This window comes from Acomys minous (assembly GCF_964271855.1).
Source record: "Acomys minous genome assembly, chromosome: 8".
NCBI classification, from domain to species: Eukaryota; Metazoa; Chordata; class Mammalia; order Rodentia; family Muridae; genus Acomys; species Acomys minous.
Window position 1 is genome coordinate 11,253,959 of NC_140489.1, and position 19,735 is coordinate 11,273,693.

The 19,735-nt window shown below is 44.8% G+C and overlaps 1 protein-coding gene across 2 annotated transcripts in view; it reads right to left on the bottom strand.

Annotated features, from left to right (window-relative positions):
* Positions 1-19,735, bottom strand: part of EVL (Enah/Vasp-like) — a 134,814-nt gene that overhangs the window by 88,085 nt on the left and 26,994 nt on the right. Inside the window, exon 1 of one of the 2 annotated variants that reach the window (XM_084792000.1) lies at positions 2,084-2,294. The exons of the other annotated variant lie outside the window; for it this stretch is intronic. Within the exon in view, the coding sequence (XP_084648126.1) occupies positions 2,084-2,106 (23 nt within the window). The 5' untranslated portion in view covers positions 2,107-2,294. Of the gene's footprint in view, positions 1-2,083; positions 2,295-19,735 lie in introns of those variants that run through there. 2 annotated transcript variants of the gene reach the window in all.

Sequence of the window (19,735 nt, forward strand, 5' to 3'; positions counted from 1 at the left end):
ACCGCTTTTCATAATGTCATCTCCATTTTCTCACTTATTCTGGATAGCTGCCTTTAGCTGAACTCCTTTCCACCAGGTCTTTCTTGGCTTTGGGGTCAGAGCCTATCACAGTGAGAACAATTTAATTGCTCTATATCCTTCCTTCTAAACCACAAATCCTGATGGGACTCTAAACTCAGCTCAACGAGGCACCGAAGGCTGACTCTATCTTGAGAAAATGCTAACAACAACAAAAAACCATCTGAGCTTCTCAACAGTGCAGTTATTTTAGTACTTTTCTATTGTTGTGATAAGACACAAGGCAATAAAAGAAGAAGTTTATTGGGGGCTTACAGTTTCAGAGGGTGAGTCCATGACCATCATGGTGGGGAGCCTGGCAGCGGGCAGACATGAGCAGTAGTTGAGAGAGACACAAGCTAAGAGAATGGCGTGGGCTTTGGAAGCCTCCAAGCCCACCTCCAGTGGCACACCTCTTCCAACAAGGCTACACTTCCTACTCCTTCCCAAACAGGGGGCCAAGCATTTCAATATATGAGTCTATAGGGGCCATGCTTATTCAAGCCACTACAAGGGCTTTCCATAATTATAGAACTACCATAACTCTGAAAAACGTTATTACATTTCTTTGTATGTGTGCATTATATGGAGGTCAGAGAACAACTTGCAGGATTCAGTTCTCTCCTTCCGCCATGTGGGCCCCAGGGTTCAAACTCAGGTTCTCAGTCTTAGCTACACGCACCATGTCACGTTGACTCATCTGACTATACCAAAACAAACATATGCAAAGCTAATCTTGAGTCCAAGACTAGAGCTTAGAATGCCTGATTCATTCCATAAGTTGCATCTACTACATCACACCAGACACTAAATAAATGCTTCTCTAAGGGAGCTATTCTAAAGCACTGAGTGTGGTCACCCTGTAAGGGCACACAGGCCTCACGTCATCAGGGCACGCGGCTGCATGGAAAGGCTTTTCTTTTTGCAAGTCCACTCCATTCAGAATAATGCAGACACATGCTCTGAAACAAAGGATAACTTCCTGAACCCAAAGCGTCAAGCTCAGAGCAGAGGGTGGAGACACTCTTTGCAGCTTACTTTTCTATGTGGAAATCTAATGATCCTCCATCTACTCTCTTGGTTGGCTGATTTTTCTCTTACAGGTTCAGTGTTGATTGCAGTAACATTTAGAAAGGGGAAAAAAAAAAGGCCTGTGAAGGTAAAGCTGAGGTCCTGACGGTCCCCTCTCTACCAATCAACACGGTATTCATTTATGCCCAGTTCTAAGACACATAGAAATTCCGCTGGAAAAAGGAGGAGCTGTCAGAAGTCAGACACAGACACAGACGTACATGCTTGTCCATAAAAATGGGCACAGAGTGATGTGGCTGCCCTGCTCTGCCTCCTTTAGTCTCATTTCCTAGAAGCTATGTCTGTTGGCACATCCTCTCCTACCATCAGACTCAGGGAGAGCTTCCCCCCCGGGAAGCGATGGAGGAACAGAAGAAAGAAGTCACAAAGGATCTAATCTGGAACATTAATGATGACAACAGCAGAAGAGCCCTGGAAAGAAGCGCCCTGCTAACAAACGCTGTCAAGGCACGTCTCAGAAAGCAGCCTGGCCACGGCTTTAATAACAGGAAACCAGAGCCAAATCCAACCCAGCCATGTAGATCCGTTTGCAGAATTTTTTATCCTCGCCGCTACAGTTCCTTTTTTTTTTTTTTGGGTAAAGCAGCAGTAGGCTGCACGAGTTTGACAAAGGAAGAAAACAAAAGATAGCAAAAGACTCATTCTGGACACACAGTTGCTGTTCTGTATTCATAACTCTACACCAGAAGAGCAGCTCACAGGATGCATGAGGTGGGGTCCTCCACAAATTTGCACAAGATCAAACCAATTATCCATGCTGCACTTCCATGCAGTAAACATCGCCGACCCTCACCACCTCAACAAACCCCACCAAATGCAGACAAGAAGCTCTTTTTGTGTGCAGAACCTGCCAGAGCCTAAGCAGTCATTACACAGCAAAAACCTAGCGAGAACAAAAACCTAGCATCGGACGAAGAGAAAACCCATAACATACCTGAATTCTTCAAATGCAAACATGACCTAGTCAGAGGCAATTTCCTTGGATTGTATGGCAGCCTTTTTGGTACCGGGGACAACCATTTAGTCAGTCAGATGGTGCAAAGTGCAGGGAAAAAAAAACAGGCAAGGTTTCCACACCCCCAATATTCTAAAGTAAAAGGCTCTCTGCAGACAGGGGCCCTGCAGCCTCCAGCTCCGCCAGCTGCTGACAAGCGGCAGCTAACAGGGGAGGCAGCTAGAAAACCATGTGATCATTCCAGCAAGTCTGATTAATGCAGTGAATGCTTAGACTCCAGGCTGGGAGCTGGATTAGTCTAGAGAAATAAGTCGAACCCAGGGTGCGGCCAGGGTCTTGGGTAAATCACGTATCACATCCCACCTCCACGAATTGTATAGAGTGGGGTGGGGTTTCTGCAATGAGGATGAGATCTTGGGCTGTTGTGATCTAATGACCTCATCTTCCCAAGGCTGTTGCTGCTACAAAGACACAACCCATGTCATAAATGAGCATCATATAGGTGACAGCCGGGCTACCTTTCAAGGACAGCCAGAGCACAGAACAATTTTTCCAAATCCAGTGTGCTGCCCTGCAGCTAAACTAGCACAGGTGCACGTGCTGCTCAGTGCCACAGCCAGGCTCACACTCGCCACAGTGCTATGGCTAACATGACCCGTGATTAGTGGACTCCTTCGTTTGAGTGCTCACTTGCTGGGTACATGATGTCAATCCCTTCAGGTACAAAAATTGCTGTAACCCTTTCAGAACAGAAGAAAAGTGAGATGTCAGCCAAAAAGAAAGAGGAATGTTTACCCGTTTGTAAAGCTCAGGCTGGCGAGATTTGGCAAATGTACCAAGGCTGCCTCCTGAAACCTGCCATGAAGGAAATTCTTCAGCATTTAGATTGCAAATCTTTATAAAATAAGGGAGGAGAAAAAGACTTGAGTCATTCAACATTTTTACAAATTAAGTCAGTTGCTAACTGTGTTCTGGAGACTAACCCTTCTCACACCTACTGCCTGAATTCTGGCCTTCAGCATTTCTTTATCTCTCACATCAGTAACTGGGCTTCCTTATCCCATTCTGCCCTAAAAAAAAATCTGTCAGAGCATTTCCACAAATCTGATTTTGATGCCACCTTATTTAAACCCTGTACCCCCAACACAGTAAAAAATCCTGAACCATGAGGTATTGATTCTTCAATTAAAACTTCACAAACACCAAAATCAGCCAGACATTTTTGGTTCCTCCTCTCTTGGTTGGTTCTGGCTGGGCCAGGTACACAATCTGCTGCCCTGTGGCTGCAGAAGCATGTGCTTCCTCTGAGGTACTGAGGACAGTTAGTGGCTATCTTCTCTGCTGTGGACTGTGTGACATTATGGCATCCTACATGCCTCTCCCCATCTCTGGGGGTGCAGGTCTCCTCACAGGAGGGGTGTTAACATGGAGTTAAGCTCTGTATTCCTAGCACCTGGGATGCCACTAACAAAAGAGGCATATTCAAAGGTTGTGGGGGGGGGGGAGGGCGTGTGCTGAAGAAGCTCCTTTGGCCTGCAGGAGAAAAGTGATTCAGTATTCACGGTCACAAAGATGCTCTGGGGCAAAGTGAAGCTCTTCCTGTGGCTATCTGTCCCACAGGGAAAGAAGAGCCTGGAGCTCAACTCAGGGGAATGCAATGACCAGGACCAACGGAACAGACAGGCCTAGGATCCTGGGGTTCTCTCGAGAAACACAGCCACGAACCAAGCTGATCTGGAACACCTCCCAGTGTTTCTCATGAGCATCTGAGAGTGACCTTCTGATAACAACAGCTTTTTGACAGAACTACACTGTAGCAGAAAACATAGGGCAATCCAAAGTATTAAATAGCCTGGCTTTAGGCCCCACAACCCCTACTTGCTAATGCTAAATGCTGGCAAGCTAGAGAGCCCACAGGTAGAGCTGTGGCAATATAGATAGTGTCCATGCATCTCTCACAGGCACCAACAAGGCATGTGTCTAAGTGTCTATACAGCATGCAACATTAAATAAAGGTTCTGCATCGTCTCTACTGTCTCACTGAACAGCCCTGATTACTGACGACTCATCATAGAGAGGCCACCTTTAAGCCCAGTGGAGGTAGCACACGCCTTTAATCCTGCACTCAGGAGGCAGAGGCAAGCGGACTTGCAAGTTTGAGGTCACTCCAGTTTAAAAAGTGAGTTCCAGGACAGCTAGGGCTCCACAGAAGACTCCTGTGTCGGAGGGGGTGGGGCAGGAAGTGTGGGGCACCTTCTTCAGGAGTGATCTGCCTGCTCATCTATGTGGAGGCAAGTGGAAGAATTTCGGTCCCGTGATTCCGAGATCAAGGGGGATGCACTTACTTGTCTCTTGGTATCTGTGGGATATTTGCTATCTGAATAGATAAATGCACACATTCTCAAGCCACTTATGTAAAATGCCGTTGCATTTGCATATACATATATACATTCAGTATGCTTTAACTCATCACTGTAATACCTAATGCCATGTAACAATAACATAAAAGCCTATATAAATACTGTTTATGTTGTTTTATTTAGGAAATACTAACAAACAAGTCTGTGCAAGTGGAAGGACAGGTGATGAGGCTGCTTTTCATCGGTAACTCACTGGTGGAGGGCTGGTTATAACTTTCTGGACTATACCTAAGGTCCTGGCAAGAGTCGGTGCAAATAAATGTTAACAAACCAAATCCTAGTAGCAAGCTCATTTTAGACATCGCTGTCCAGGATCCTTCAATTTACAACAAAAGACAAAGCCCAATGTGGATACGTGTGGTGTCCAACATCACACAGCCCTAAGTGGAAAAGCAATGGCTCGGACATTGGCTTGTCTAACTAACGTGCTCTACTGCTGTCTTAATACCAATGAACTGTCTGGTTCAAGCTCCTTCTAGAGAGGATTCGTTCAGTAGATGGGGAGCAGCTAATGGCTCTAAGAAAGGTGTGTTGTGGTTTGGGTGTGAACTGCACTCATCAGCTCAGGTTTGAAGGCTTGATCCCCCAGATGGTGGCACTGCTCTGGGGGGGGAGATGCAGAGCCTTTGGAGGCGGGGCCTAGCTGGAGATAGTGGGCTGATGAGGGTGGAACTTGACATTTACAGCCTAGCACTGCCTCGCGTCCCCATCACTGGTTCCTGCTCTACTAAGCTAGAGCCCTGGCCACAGGCTCCTACTACCATGGAGCTGCCTGCTCCCATTGCTTCTCTGCCACATACCTTCAAGAATGAAGCAAAATAAATCCCTTCTCCTTTAAGTGGCCTCTTGGCCGGTCTTTGCTTGGTCATGGAAACAAGGGAAGTGATAATGTTGCAGGTCTGGGATACATGACCTGTTTATGCTCCTAAGTAGTTGACCTGAATGTTACAATTACCAGACTTAGGGCAAGAGACCTCTAAAGGCTTAAACTGTTTAGATATTGCTCAGGGGCAAAGCAGGTAGTCACCTGAGCTGATGAGACATTGGGACCAATGGGAAGAGGAGCCTGCCTCTCAGACTAGGCAGACCCTTCATCACACGGTTATTTCATGTTAACTCCAAAGTGTGAGGAATAGTACCTAGTGAATGGCCAAGACTTCTAACAGCCCAGTCTTCTCTGGAATGAGAGTACTTCTGTGACCATGAAACGTTAAATGACCCAAATGGTCACTCCAAGGCATCTGTCAAAGGCTCAAGGTGTAGAAAGCACATACTCCTACTTTGGGACTTAGTTTCCCTTTGTACTAGGAAGAAATAACCACATACTAATTTTTCATTCTACCTATTCTTTAAATTAGCACTTCCATGCAACCCTAAACAAGACAAATACCTTGTATAAATACAGAAAGGCTCTTACAAAAGGCGGAGGAGTCTAGAGCCCTTCTGCGAGATGTCGTCCACTATCCAAACACATCCTTGGAAGACAGCCAGCCTCTGGCAGGTCCTGTTAGCACTGGTTCTCTCACCATACTATAGACCCTGGCTGCTCTGGTCAATCTAGTGCCCTTTTCCTTCCACAGGCACAGTCCTGCAATGGCTCCTGCAGCTGTGGCACAGCTTCGGCTTCCCCAACGGCTGCCTAAGGCATCTCTAGAGAAAGAAACTTGAAATGCTATGTATCATGCAGACATTAGCCCAACTTTCTCTATGTCCCTGATAATTTTTAAAAGCTAAATGAGAAGATTCTAAACAAGTGACCATGGGATAGCACGAACACCTGAGTTTTGGAAGCAGCAGCATATATTCTTCTGTGAAATAACCAATTTTCCGAGAAAGCAAACTTCTGATCTAGTTGCTCAATCCCACAGGAGACTAAGAGGAGCCCTTCAAATCCTGCTGTCCTACCAGTTTTACTTGGCAACTGTTTTCCCTTTCACATTTTTAGGTTGTGGGCACACAGCCATGATGTACGTGAAAAAAAATGAGAACTGAGCATATGAGCAGAGTCTGACGTGCCAATCAAGTAAAACAAGAAAGCTGTCCTGACATTTACGGATACGAACATTCACTACTGTGCTGTGTAGAGACAGAAAGCAGACACAAATGGAAACCAGCGTCGTGTCTAAAAATACCAATCCCGTCCCGTGGCCCGACAGGGGTGTTCCCAATGAGCAGAGGACTGCGTGGTAAGGAGCACTTGGGCGTATCCTCAGATGCCTGCTTCTTTCTAGGCTCCCGTAGCTCTAATTAAGACCCTGCTCCTACCCTCCCTCCAGCCATCCCTCTGCACCGCTCTGCAGCACCTTCCAGTGAAAAGTCTCAGCTCTACAAGCTAGGCGGTCAGCTTCCTCCATAGCCTCACTGTCCTAAACTCCAGCCTGCCCACCAGATCTCACGCCTGCTGACCTGGATGCTCCGCATGATGGAGCTCTGCATTGACTTGGCTCCGTATTTCACGCACCCCCACTTCCCAGTTCTCCTTAGCCCCCCAATTCGAAATGCTTCACCTTCCTCTACAGTGGTTACAGGAAGGAGGGGCTCTGAATCCTAGCGTGTGCTCTCTACTGAGAAACCTCGAGGCTTATTCTTAAAGGCTAAGTGAGCCTCAACCTCCACATGCTACAGTGGGGAAGACAGCACATTGTGGAGATGCTGTAAAGATGAGGAAACACATGGCACACACTAATCACAATGGCTGTAGCTCATGTTACTGCATACGTATCAAAAGACTGCCAAGGCCTCTCCGTGAACAAACCAGCTAAAACTCAAACACCACTTGATAAGAAATACTTATTAAAACAAAACAAAAAGCTCTCACAAATTGTCTTATGTTAAGCAGCTTGGTCTAGTACAGGCCCTAGGCCTCTAGTGCATGAGGTCTGACAGAGCTGGTTGGGGGGAACTGAGGAGGCAGCTCCAGAACCCACCAGATATTACAGCTTATCCCAAGAAATATGCACACAACCTATGGTAGTTGTTGAGAATGGCTCACCATAGGCTCATACTTTGAATATTTGATTCCCAGTTGGTGGACCGTTAAGGAACGATGAAAAGGCGTGGCCTTGTTAGAAAAGGTGTGTCACTGGCGGTGAACTTTTGAAAGCCTACGCCAGCCAGGCCCAGTCTTACACTCTCTCTACCCATAACGTCCAGGTCAGATGTGAGCTCTCAGAGCCACGCTTCCTGTCATGGTAATGAATTAACTTTCTGAAACTGTGGCAACCCTAAATCCTCCTCCACATTTCACAGGTCAACTGGACTTCCAGTGATATTTAACTTTAAAATAAAAATGTAAACTAAAGCGACTCCATAGCTTTATTTTGAGGAAATCTAAACTCAGCCACCAAAAGGAAATGTTCTACTAAAAGCAAACATAATTACATCTTAAAATTCACTACTGCTCAAAAGTGAGGAGTTTCTGTATTCCCATCCACAATAGACTCTTCCATCAAATAGCCACTCTGAGATTTTTTTTTTAAAACTCACTTAACAAATGCTTGAAGGAGGTACTGAAGACACGGATCTGTAAAGTGCTTATGGCACAAGTAATAAAGACCTTATTTATTTATTTATTTATTTATTTATTTATTTATTTTGGGGTTTTCAGCATCAACATAAAAAGCCAGGGATGCTGGGACAGGCATGGGGGTGGGGTGGGGGTGGGGGGGTGTATTTGTGCATGCCTGTAATCCCAGCACTGAGCAGGTGGAAACAAGAAGAGCCTGGAGGCTTGCCGGCCACCGGTCTAGGTGAACTGGTGAGCTCCAGGTTCTGTGACAGTGTCTCAAAAAGTAAGGCTGATGGAAACCCTAAGGAGGAAGACATCTAGTACCGATCTCTAGACTCCATGTGCATACACACACACACACACACACACACACACACACACACACACACACACTATGGAATAGAAGACCTAGATGTAAGTCCACACAACTACCACAACCTAAATTTTGACAAAGATTTTAACAAGTGGTGCTGGAAAAACTAAGCCTGCATGTAGAAGAGTGACACTAGATTTGTGTGTCTCATCCTGGGCACGCATCCCACGGACCAAAGGCCTGAGCATTACAGCTGTTGTCAGGTTTGGCTGGACAGCTCTCTTTGCAGTTGGGCAGTGGTAACTACAGAGGCTCATAACTGGTCAGTGTGACGAGAACAAGTGACAACCTGATGCTCAGCCATAAACTGGACATCACCCCCACCTCCGGGCTCCATCCCTCCTGAGTATCTACAGGCAATTAACTTTGCTAGAGGAAGAAAAGACATTTTCTCCAATGCTATAGCCATTGAGAGGTGCCTGTGCTCCCATGAGCAATCCTAATGTAACTTACTGGGTTATGCAGCTGGAGTGAGAGGGATAAGGAAGGGTAACAAATTAATAAGCTCAAAACACACTATGCAGAAGTGTGATAAAGCTCACTGTGTATAATCAATATGTTCTAAAAAACAGAAACAAACAAAAAGTTGATGGGGCTGGCAAGATGGCCTAATGGGTAAAGTGCTTCCTGCCAAGCTGGAAAACCTGAGTTCAGTCCCTGGGAACCACATGGTGGGAGGGAAGAGCTGCCTTCTGTGAATTGTCCTCTGACTGCCACATATGTGCTACGACACACAAGTACTTTCTTCGCAGTCTCCCAAATAAACAAATGTTAAAGAGAAAAGACAAGGTAGCACTGGCCTCAGCAGCAGCAGTAGACAAAGCAGAGCGTGGTTTCAATTATGCATTATTAGAGGTAATCTTTCTCTTAAAAAAATATTTATTATTGTTATGTGTTGAGTGTTCTTCCTGCATGTACACCTGTAGGCCAGAATCACATTACAGATGGTTGTGAGCCACCATGTGGTTGCTGGGAATTGAACTCAAGCCCTTTGGAAGAGCAGGCAGCGCTCTTAACCACTGAGCCATCTCTCCAGTCCTGAGGTAATCTTTCTTACCACTCAACTACTTTATGTGGTCTTAGACTATAATGGAACAAAGGCCAAAAACACTCCCATATATATATATATTTTTTTTTTAAATGAAGATTACAGCTAGTACCACAAGCCAAGAAAGCGTAAGCTCTGTGAGGAGGAACTTGGCACATTTCGCCCTTCTATTCCAGGGTCAGACATGGAGCATCACTTAGCCGGTGAGTTAAGCAGACACTAGTGGACATAAGAGGTTTCACAGGAAGATGAAATTGGATCAAGTCAGTTGTCTTCAAATAGGAGATTATCCTTCTGAACAAGGGAGCTGTTTCAGTATTGTCCTGATATACTAAAATTTGTCAGGACAACATTTCCAGGAATAGATGGAGAACCAGGAAAATGAAAAACACGCAAACCAAATATGTGATCAGTTAAGAAGTACTTTACCACCATCACCTACAAGCTCCATCTTCAATAGGTGAGACAAGCCAAAGAGGAAGGCAGAATTCAGACCTTCCCAAGTTAAGATCAGACCCCCAAAGGCTTATACTGAAGGCTCGGTCGCCAGCCCATTGTGCTTTTAGGCAGCGGTGGTACCGTTAGGAGTTGTGATCTGAGTGTGAATGCACCCACTCTCATACACACTATGGGCTCATGTATTTGACCATTTGGTCCCAAGCTGGTGGTGTACTTTTGGAAGATTGTGGAACCTTTAGGAAGTTTCCTTTGGGAGAATGCTGGAGGAAGGGGTCACTGTGGTATAAGCCTTGAGGTTTTACAGCTTGGTCCCACTTACTGCTCACTCTCTACTCCCTGACTACAGAGGCAACGTGACCGACTACCCCCTCTTTGCTACCATGCTGTCCCCTCCGTGATGGGGCACTGTCATGAAACTATAAGCCAGAATAAACCCTTCCTTCCTTAAGTTGCTTCTACTCAGCTACTTTGTCACAGCAATGAAAAAGGAGCCTCGAAGAGGAAAGCCAGACATCAGGACATTAGGACACAGGTCTCTACCTGTTTCTTGCTTTCTGGCTACTAGGTGAGCAGCTTCCTCTACCATGTGCTTCCACCATACTGGAGTGTGTGCATCAGAACCGCAGCAGGCAACCACATGGCCACGGATAGAAACCTCTGACACTGAGCCCCAGTACATCTTTCTTCTCTCTAAGGTGAATGTTCCGGATCTTTTTGTCACAAGGTTGGAAAGTTAATGAAGAAAGTTTGTACCAGAAGAGTGGTTGCTGCTGTGACTGCACATGATGACATGCTTTTAGGACTGGTCTGCACAAGAGACAAGTTTGGGGAGGACTGGGGAGACAGCTTAGTAAGTAAAGTGCTTGCCACACAATCATGAGGGTGTGAGTTTAATCCCAGAACCTGTGTAGGGATCTGATGCCCTCTTCTGGCCTCTGTGGGCACCATATACACATAGTGCATAGATATACATGTAGGCAAAAATACTTCTACATGTTTAAAATTTCTAAGAATGAATGTGATACCAAATATGTAGAATATCCAGAATTCTATAAGACTCTGAACATCTAACTAGAAGTGACCATCAGCTTGGGATCCATCCAGTAAACACTGCCCCAGTGTCTTCACTCTTCTTGCCCGAGGCTCTTTCCCTACAAGAAGGTACATTAACAACACGTCTCTCTTCGACTGTGGCAGAGAGGAAATGAGATGTAATGATTAGAATGCCATGATGCAAAGCCCTCAAACACGAGCTATTATTATCATCACTCATATGAATTGAGGAAGAGAGCTCAGGTCCAATATGGAGATGGGCTTTTGAGCTCAGAGTTTACCACTTTCTCACGCTTCCTCCACCAGAGAGCATTAGAGAGTTTATGATCAGTGTCGTGGTGAGCAGAAGGCCCTGGACTCCTTCCCTGTGGAGACAAAGGATGGACCAGCTGCTATGAGAGAAACCAAGAATCGGGATTCAGGCTTATGTGGCTCACTTGAGCCCCAGTGAGGCAGAAGCTCACCTGACAGCCATGGCCCTTCTCTAGATCAGCCCAGGACTTTGAGGAAACTAGTCCCAACCCTCAGTTTCTCCCTGGGGAGTAATGAGGGAAGCAGAAATAACATTTGGTGCTCTCACTTTAAGGGGGGGAAGAGGAGGTCTAACTTGTGACAGGCACTGGTCAAGGTTAGGGGCCACTGAGAAAAGGGTGGCTGCTACAGACTCTGAGCCACACCAAGGCTTGCCACAGCCAGAGGCAGCTGGGCTGACTTTAGAGTAGAGCCTGTGATCTTAAGTTCAAACAGGTAACCTTAGCCTGTGGAGGGTGTACAAGGCCCAAAGACCCACCTCCAGAAAATCCTTGAGAAACATCCAGAATCGAGCCAGGATGACTAGCAAGGTCTCTTTCTGTGCAAAGCCATTCTGTAAAGACTGGGGAAGGAGGCTTTTTTTTTCAAGCCTCAACAAAGGATAATATAAAGCATATGGCAACTATAAAAACTGGGGGAACATGGCTCAGTCAACGGAACACGTTAAATTTCCAGAAATAGCCCTATAGGAAGAGAGTATATGAAGTGCCAAAGGATACCAAATACCCAATAATAAGGATACTCCATGAACTGAAAGAGAACACAGTGACAGATCAAAGCAGTCAGAACTGCAATAGGCACAGTCAGAGTAGCAACAGAGAGAATGCAGGAATAATCAAAGCTTCGCCACACAGATCCAAAGCAGACTTAACCAGGGAGAAGAAGGAACCAACAAACTCGATGCCAAGGCATCTGAAATACTGAGTCAGGAGCCAAGTGGAGCGGTGGATATCTTTAATCCCACACTCAGGCTATGGGAGGCAGAGGCCAGCCTGGTCTACAGAGCAAGTTCCAGAGCAGCCAAACCACACAGAGAAACCCTGTCTTGAAAAAGAATAAAATAAAATACTGAGTCAGGAGTAGGGGAAAAGAAGTTGAGCACAGTGACACATGCCTGTAAGTCCAGCACTGGGGAGGCTGGGGCAGGAGGAGCACAAGTTCAAGGCCAACCTGGGCTACAAAGTGAGATTGTGTCTCCAAAGAGAGGAGGGAAAGAAGTAGAGAGGGCCCTGAGAGACTTACAGGGGATTATCAAATGGAACAACAAACACACTAGGGGGATCTCAGAAGTACAAGAAACAATAGAAGGGCAGAAAACTCAGTGGAAGAAATAAAGCTAACAGATGTGAGGAAACAAACAGACAAACACAACAAGGTCAACAAATGGGATCCGGGACTAAGCACAGGGAACCTACACTAAGCTACACAATAGCGAAGGTGTCAAAAGCAACAAAGGACTCAGGAAAGCAGCGAGAGAGCACTCAGCAGCTAACAGCTCCTGCAAGATTGTCAAAAGAAGGCTGGAAGGGTAAGATGACATATTCAAAGTGATAAAGAGAAAGATATAATGCAAAATGCTACGCGCCTTTCAAAAGTGAAGAAACTAAGACTGTCCCAGATAAACAAGGGTGACATAGAGCTGTTCAGCAGAAACACTAAAGGAAGCCTTTCAAGTTGAACAGACAGTAAGCTGAAACGCAAACCTCAGGAACACATAAGCTTCTCAGGTGAGGGATTCTGTAGTACTGTAATGTAGGTGAATATGTTATTTTAAAATTTTGTGTCAGTTTTTTTAAATGAATAAAAAGTAGCTACAAATTTAGTTTAGTGAGTATGCAATAAAAAGTAGTAATTTGTATCATAAGTAATATAAAATGAGGGAAATAAACTGGGACACAAAGGGGTTAAATTATGTAGTTGCAATGGCACACATACCAAAAAAAACTAACATAATGTACACAAAAAGAAATGAGAACTAAATTAAAACACATCACTCAGAAAAAAAAAAATCAAGAGCACAGCAAGAGAAAGGGAGATAAAAAGAAGATAATCACGTAATAGCAACTACTTTAAATCTTATAATCTGATATATAAGTTCTCTTACAGGATTAAATTCTCCAATTAAAAGTTATGCTTGGTGGATAAAGTAGGATCCAGCTAGAGCCATTCTGGATCTAAATTCATACTGGGCTGAAATGATAGAGAAAGGTGGCCCATACAAATAGACGCTCTTGAACCTCAAATCTATCCCAGGACACAGAGGACACAGAGGACACAGAGGAAGGAAACTGCACGGTGACAAGAGGATCACAACAATAATAAATATGAGCACACCTCATGCCAGATCTCTCAAAAGCATGCCACAAACACTGACGAAACTAAGTGGAGAATAGTGACACAATTGTCAAACAAGCAGCCAGTCCTTTTGTCCACCACGGCGGGCAAGGAGCTCTTCACGTGTTGGTCTTCGACACCATCTTTCTCTCAACACTCGGCAACAGCGAGAAGTGGCAGCTAGCAGATGGGAGCAATAACAGGCGTCCTGTAGGTATCAGGACCCGGAGCCGTACAAGTCTTCTGGGCCTAGGGAATCAGGGCTCCTCAAGCCTTGGTTGTGGCTGGCACTGGCCTTCCAGGAAGCCTGAAGGATCCTAAGCCCTTGACAGTGTTAGTTTCTTATAGGCCTATGAAGTCTAGAACCCTTAGCTCTTAATACTGGCCAGTGAACATCTTTTGGCCCAGGCCTGAGAACCTTGTCCCTAAAGATTTGGCAGCTCGTGGTACCCTCCTGGTGACCAGGACCTATGGTCTTTCCTCTTGTGAGTCATCATGGCCTTTTATGCTTCTTTAGTCTCAGATCTCCACTCTCTCTACACTTAAAATACATCTATATTTTTTATAGGTTTTATGTACTCCCTATCAAAATCCCAATGCTGTCAGGTGCCATTCACCTATAATCCCAGCAATGTGGGAAGATGAGGCAAGAGGATCACATGAACAAATGAGTTTGTCACCAACCGGGCCACCAATGGGAAACATGGCCTTAAGACAAAACAAAATCCCAATGCCACTTTTAAAAATTAGAAATAGGAAAATTTCTGGGCATGGTGGCAAACACATATAATCTAAGAATTTGAGAAGATAAGGCAGGAAATCTTCAAGGGTAGTCCGGATTATATATCAAATATGAGATTTATAGTGAGAAGACCACACCTGAAACACAAAATAAACAATCCTAAAATTCATATAAAATCTCAAGGGACTCTGAACACCCAAAAGAGCCTTGAAAACGAACAAAGTTGGAGGCCTCATACTTCTTATTTTAAAACGCACAACACAATTACCAAGGTGGTATGCCACTAACATAAAGACACAGATAAGACAGTAAGGCAGTAGAAAATGCTGGAGTGAACCCTTGTGTCTATGGTCAAATAATCTTCATCAAGCCTTTAAGATTACACAGGGATCCAGGCATGGTTGTGTACCCCTTTAACCCCGGCTCTCAGTAGGCAGAGAGAGGTGGATCTCTGAGAGTTCGAGGCCAGCCTGGTCCACAAAACAAGTCAAGGACAGCCAAGACTACAAAAGAAACACTGTCTCGGAAAAAAAAAATTACATGGGGAAGGTCAGTCTTCAACACATAGTGCTAAGGAAACTGGATCACCACTTACAAAAAGAATAAAATTGAACCTCAAACCCACACATGAGTAAACTCAAAATAAATCAAATGAAGACTTAAAACTATAAAACAAAAGAAAGCATAAAGTTTCAGGACAGTGAATATGCATAATTTCTGTTATAAAATCAAATGTAGAAATAGGCAAACAAGAATATGTGAAACTTTAAAATGTCTGCACACAGGGCCTGGTGAGCTATGGGTAAAGTATTGGTTGGGCAATTATGAGGCTAAGTTCAAATCCCCAGCATCGACATAAAAAGCTAAGTATGGGAGCATGTCCTGCAATCCCTGTGCTGGGAAGTGCAGACAGGAGGACCCTGGGGCTTGCTGGCCAACTGTTCTAGGTAAATTCATGAGTTCCAAGGTCAGTGAGAGACCACATCTCAAAAAATAAGATTAAGAGTGATGGGAAGACAGATAATGTCAACCTCTGGCCTCAGTGAGTTCATAGTGAACCCACCCACACACATAAAAATAAATACATTTAAAAATACTTCTGTACACAATGGAAATAAACCAAAAAGACTATGTACAGAAGAAGAGAAAATATTTGAGGATGGCCTATCTGGTCAATATTTACTACCCAGGATATATCAGAAAATCCTGCATCTTAACAATAATAAGACCAAAAGTAAAAAATGGGCAAAAGGCTTGGACAAGTCTTCAAGTTTGAGGCCAGCCTAGGCTACACAACAAAGCTTGTCTCTAAAACTGATACGTATGTATATACATATGCACACATGTATACTCTTTGAAACACCATGAAGAAAAACCAAGCTGCCAGCTAGACAGTCCTGCAAATCGTGTATCTGATGGAGAGCCTGTATCTAGAATATACAACGATGTCTTGAAATTTAACAAGGAGATGAAACACCTTGACAGATGGGAAACAACCCAAACATCCAACAGTGAGGATGTGCTGAGTAATTCAGATATCCTCAGGGAATGAGGTACTATACAGTCCTTAACTAAAATGCCATACTGGGCTGGTAGATACATGCCTTTCATCCATCACTCATGAGGTAGAGGCAGGCAGATCTCTGTGAGTTTGGGGCCAACCTGGTCTACAGAGCCAGTTCCAGGCAAGCCAGGAGCAAGAACTTGTGAGAGGTGAGACACTATCTAAAAAATATTTTTAAATTTTGAACTGATTAAAATAGATCCATATTTATCACCCTGCACAAAACTCAACTCCAAATGGATCGAAGACCTCAACATAAAACCAGATACACTGAACGCAATTAAAGTGGGGAATAGCCTTGAACTCACTGGCACAGGAAAAGATTTTTGAGCAGAACATTGTTAGCACAGGCAGTAAGATCAACAATTAATAGATGGGACCTGATGAAACTGAAAAAAGGCAGAGGACACTGTCATTAGGACAAAGCAGTAGTCTACATAATGGGAAAAGATTTTCACCAGCCCCATATCCAATAGAAGACTAATACCCAAAATATATAAAGAACTCAAGAAACTAGATATCAGAAAATCAAATAATCCAATTAAAACACAGGGTACAAATCTAAACAGAAAATTCTCAATACAGGAAACTCAAACAGCTGAGAAACACTTAAAGAAATGCTCAACATTCTTAGCCATCAGGGAGATGCGAACCAAAATTACTTTGAGATTCCATCTTATACCTGTCAGAATGGCTAAGATCAGTAACACAAGTGACAGCACATGCTGGTGAGGATGTAGAATAAAGAGAACATTCTTCCATTGCTGGAGGGAGCGCAGACTTGCACATCCACTACGGAAATCAGGTGGCAGTTCCTCAGAAGGATGGGGCTTGACCTACCTCAAGATCCAGCTATAACCACTCTTGGCCATATACCCGAAGGACGCTTCATCCCACCACAAGGATACTTGCTCAGTCATGTTTATTGCTGCTCTAGTCATAATAGCCAAAAACTGGATGTCCCTCAACAGAAGAATGGGTAAAGAAAACGTGGCACATTCTGTTAAAAATTTTTGCTAAGACAATCATCTTGAGTGAGGTAACCTAGATCCAGAAAGATAAATATGGTATATATTCATTTATATGTGGACACTAGCCATTAAATAAATGATAATCAAGCTGCGATCTGTAGACCTAGGGAGGTTAGGTATAGAGAAAGGGACTAGGAGGAAACATGGATTTCCCTGGAAAGGGGAAGTAGGAAAGGTTTTACGGGAGACCGGGCTGGAGGGGAGGCAGGAACAAGAGGATCAGGTGGGGAGGGAGAGGATGATAGGGCTGAGGGAGGGAATGAAGGAAGAGACGGCTAGAATTGAAGGCCATCTGAGGGGTGTATGGAAACCTAGTGCAATAGAAACTTCCTAGAAAATGTGAACTTGATCCTAATGAAGCCTCCAAATGAGAGAAATGCAAATCAAAATGACTGAGATTCCACCTTATACCTGTCAGAATGGCTAAGCTCAAACACTCAAGCGGCAGCACATGCTGGAGCAGATGTGGAGAAAGAGGAACACTTCTCCGTTGCTGGCGGGAGTGCAAACTTATACAACCACTTTGGAAATCAATCTGGCGCTTCCTCAGAAAACTGGGAATAGTATTACTTCAAGACCCACCTATACCACTCCTGGGCTATACCCAGAAGATGCTTCACCATGCAACAAGGACATTTGCTCAACTATGTTCATAGCAGCTTTATTCATAATAGCCAGAACCTGGAAACAACCTAGATGTCCTTCAACCAAAAAAAAAAAAAAAAAATGGATAAAGAAGCTGTGGTACATCTACACAATGGAATACTACCCAGCTATTTAAAACAAGGAAATCTTGAAATTTGCAGGCAAATGGACAGAACTAGAAAAGATCATCCTGAGGCAACCCAGACCTAGAAAGACACATACAGCATATGCTCACTTATAAGTTGATATTAGCCCAACATAGATGTCCTCTGAGAGACTCCACCCAGCAGGGACAGATGCTGAGAACTGCTGCTGGACCGCAGGTGAGAGTGGTATGGAAGAGTGGGGTGATGGAAGGACCCAGAGGGTTCAGGAGCCCCACAAGGAGACCATCAAGGCCAGCAGATCTGGACCAGGGGGACCTGCACAGGCTGTTGCACCAACCTAGGACAATGCATGCAGTAAACCAGCCAATGGACAGCTCATTCTCTACGATTGTGGGGAGGGCAGGGACTGCCTTTGACATGAACTCTGGTGGCCCTGTTAGATCACTGCCCTTTGGTGAGGAGGCCCGGCAGGAGCACACAGAGGGAGGGGAAGCAGGCTATCTGGGTGAGACCTGATAGACTGTGGTCATATGGTGGGAGCAGAGTCTTCTGGCAGAAGAGGGAGGGTGGGAATGGGAAGAGACAAGTGGAGAGATAACAATCAGAATGCCATCTGAATAAAATATAATAAATTCTTTTTAAAAGTCTCCAAATAAGGGAAATGGAGTTCTAACTGGCCATCTATTGCCGCCCAATGAAGCTTCCACTAACCAGGACTGGGTTACATCTAATTCCGTTGTTAGTTCAAGGGTCCAGTGGAAATCCTCAAACAGCCCAGACTGTTGTCAAGACAATAGTTTGCTCTCCACAGACTGACAGTAGGGCCCCATTGTTAAAGACAACAATCACACAACTCCCTGAACAAGGAGAGGTCGAGCTGGTGCCCACAAAGAACCCTCACCCTATGATCTTGTTCCTTTGTATAGGAAGCACTGCTCTGCAGGCTACCAAAGGAGAAACGCCAACACCAACCCAGCCCCAGACCCTCTGATCTACAGTGCTGTCCTGCCTGTAAAGTAAGCTAGGATAATGGTGGCACAAAGCTCAGAGGGGTAACCAACCAATGTCTGATTTGACTTAAGGCCCACTCCAAGATGGAACCCATACTCAACACTGTTTGAGTGACCAAGAACCAGAGACTAGATAGCCCAGAGATCTAAGGCAAAACCGAATACTGCCAGCCTTACAAAAGAAAACCAATCAAACAAGCAAACAAAAATGTGATAAAATGACTCCTAATGATATTCTACTGTACTCATAGATCAGGGCCTTAGTCAGCCATTATCAGAGAAGCTTCCTCTTATAGCCAATAGGAACAGCCACAGCCAGACATTACCCAAAGAGAGACCTTCAAACACACAGCTCTAGATGGGATTTCTCCAACAAACCCCTCTCCTCAGAGCCCAGAGAATGCTGCAGGCGAGGAGGTGGAAAGTATTTAAGAGCCAGAGGGGATGGAGCGCACCAGGAGAACAAGGTCCTCTAAACCAACTGAACAAAGCTCACCTGAACTCAGAGCTGCAGCAGCAAGCACCGGGCCTACGTGGGTCTGCACCAGGTCCTCTGCGTGTACATTACAGCCGCTAGTTTACTGTTTTTATGGGACTCCTGAGTGTGCGAGCGAGTGGGGTCTCTGATTCTTGGGTCTTCTCTTGGGCTCTTTCCCTTCTGTTGGTTCCTTGTTCAACTTCAGTGTGATTTTTTTCATCTTACCTTATATTTTATTTTGTTGTGTTTTATTGTTATCTCTTAGAAGCCTGTTCTTTTCTGACAGATGGAGAAAGGGAGCGGATCTGGATGGGAGGGACGGGAGGGAGGAACTGGGAGGAGTAGCAGGAGGGGAAACTGCAATCAGGATATACTGTGTGAGAAAAGAACCTATTTTCATTAAAGGCGGGAACTGGGCTGACTTGAAGGCTCCACCAAGCCTGACAACATTAGTTCCATCCTCTGGTTTCACATGGTGGAAAGAAGAAAGTCCCAAAAGTTGTCTTCTGACCTCCATATGTATACTATGGTGCATGAGCATGTATGC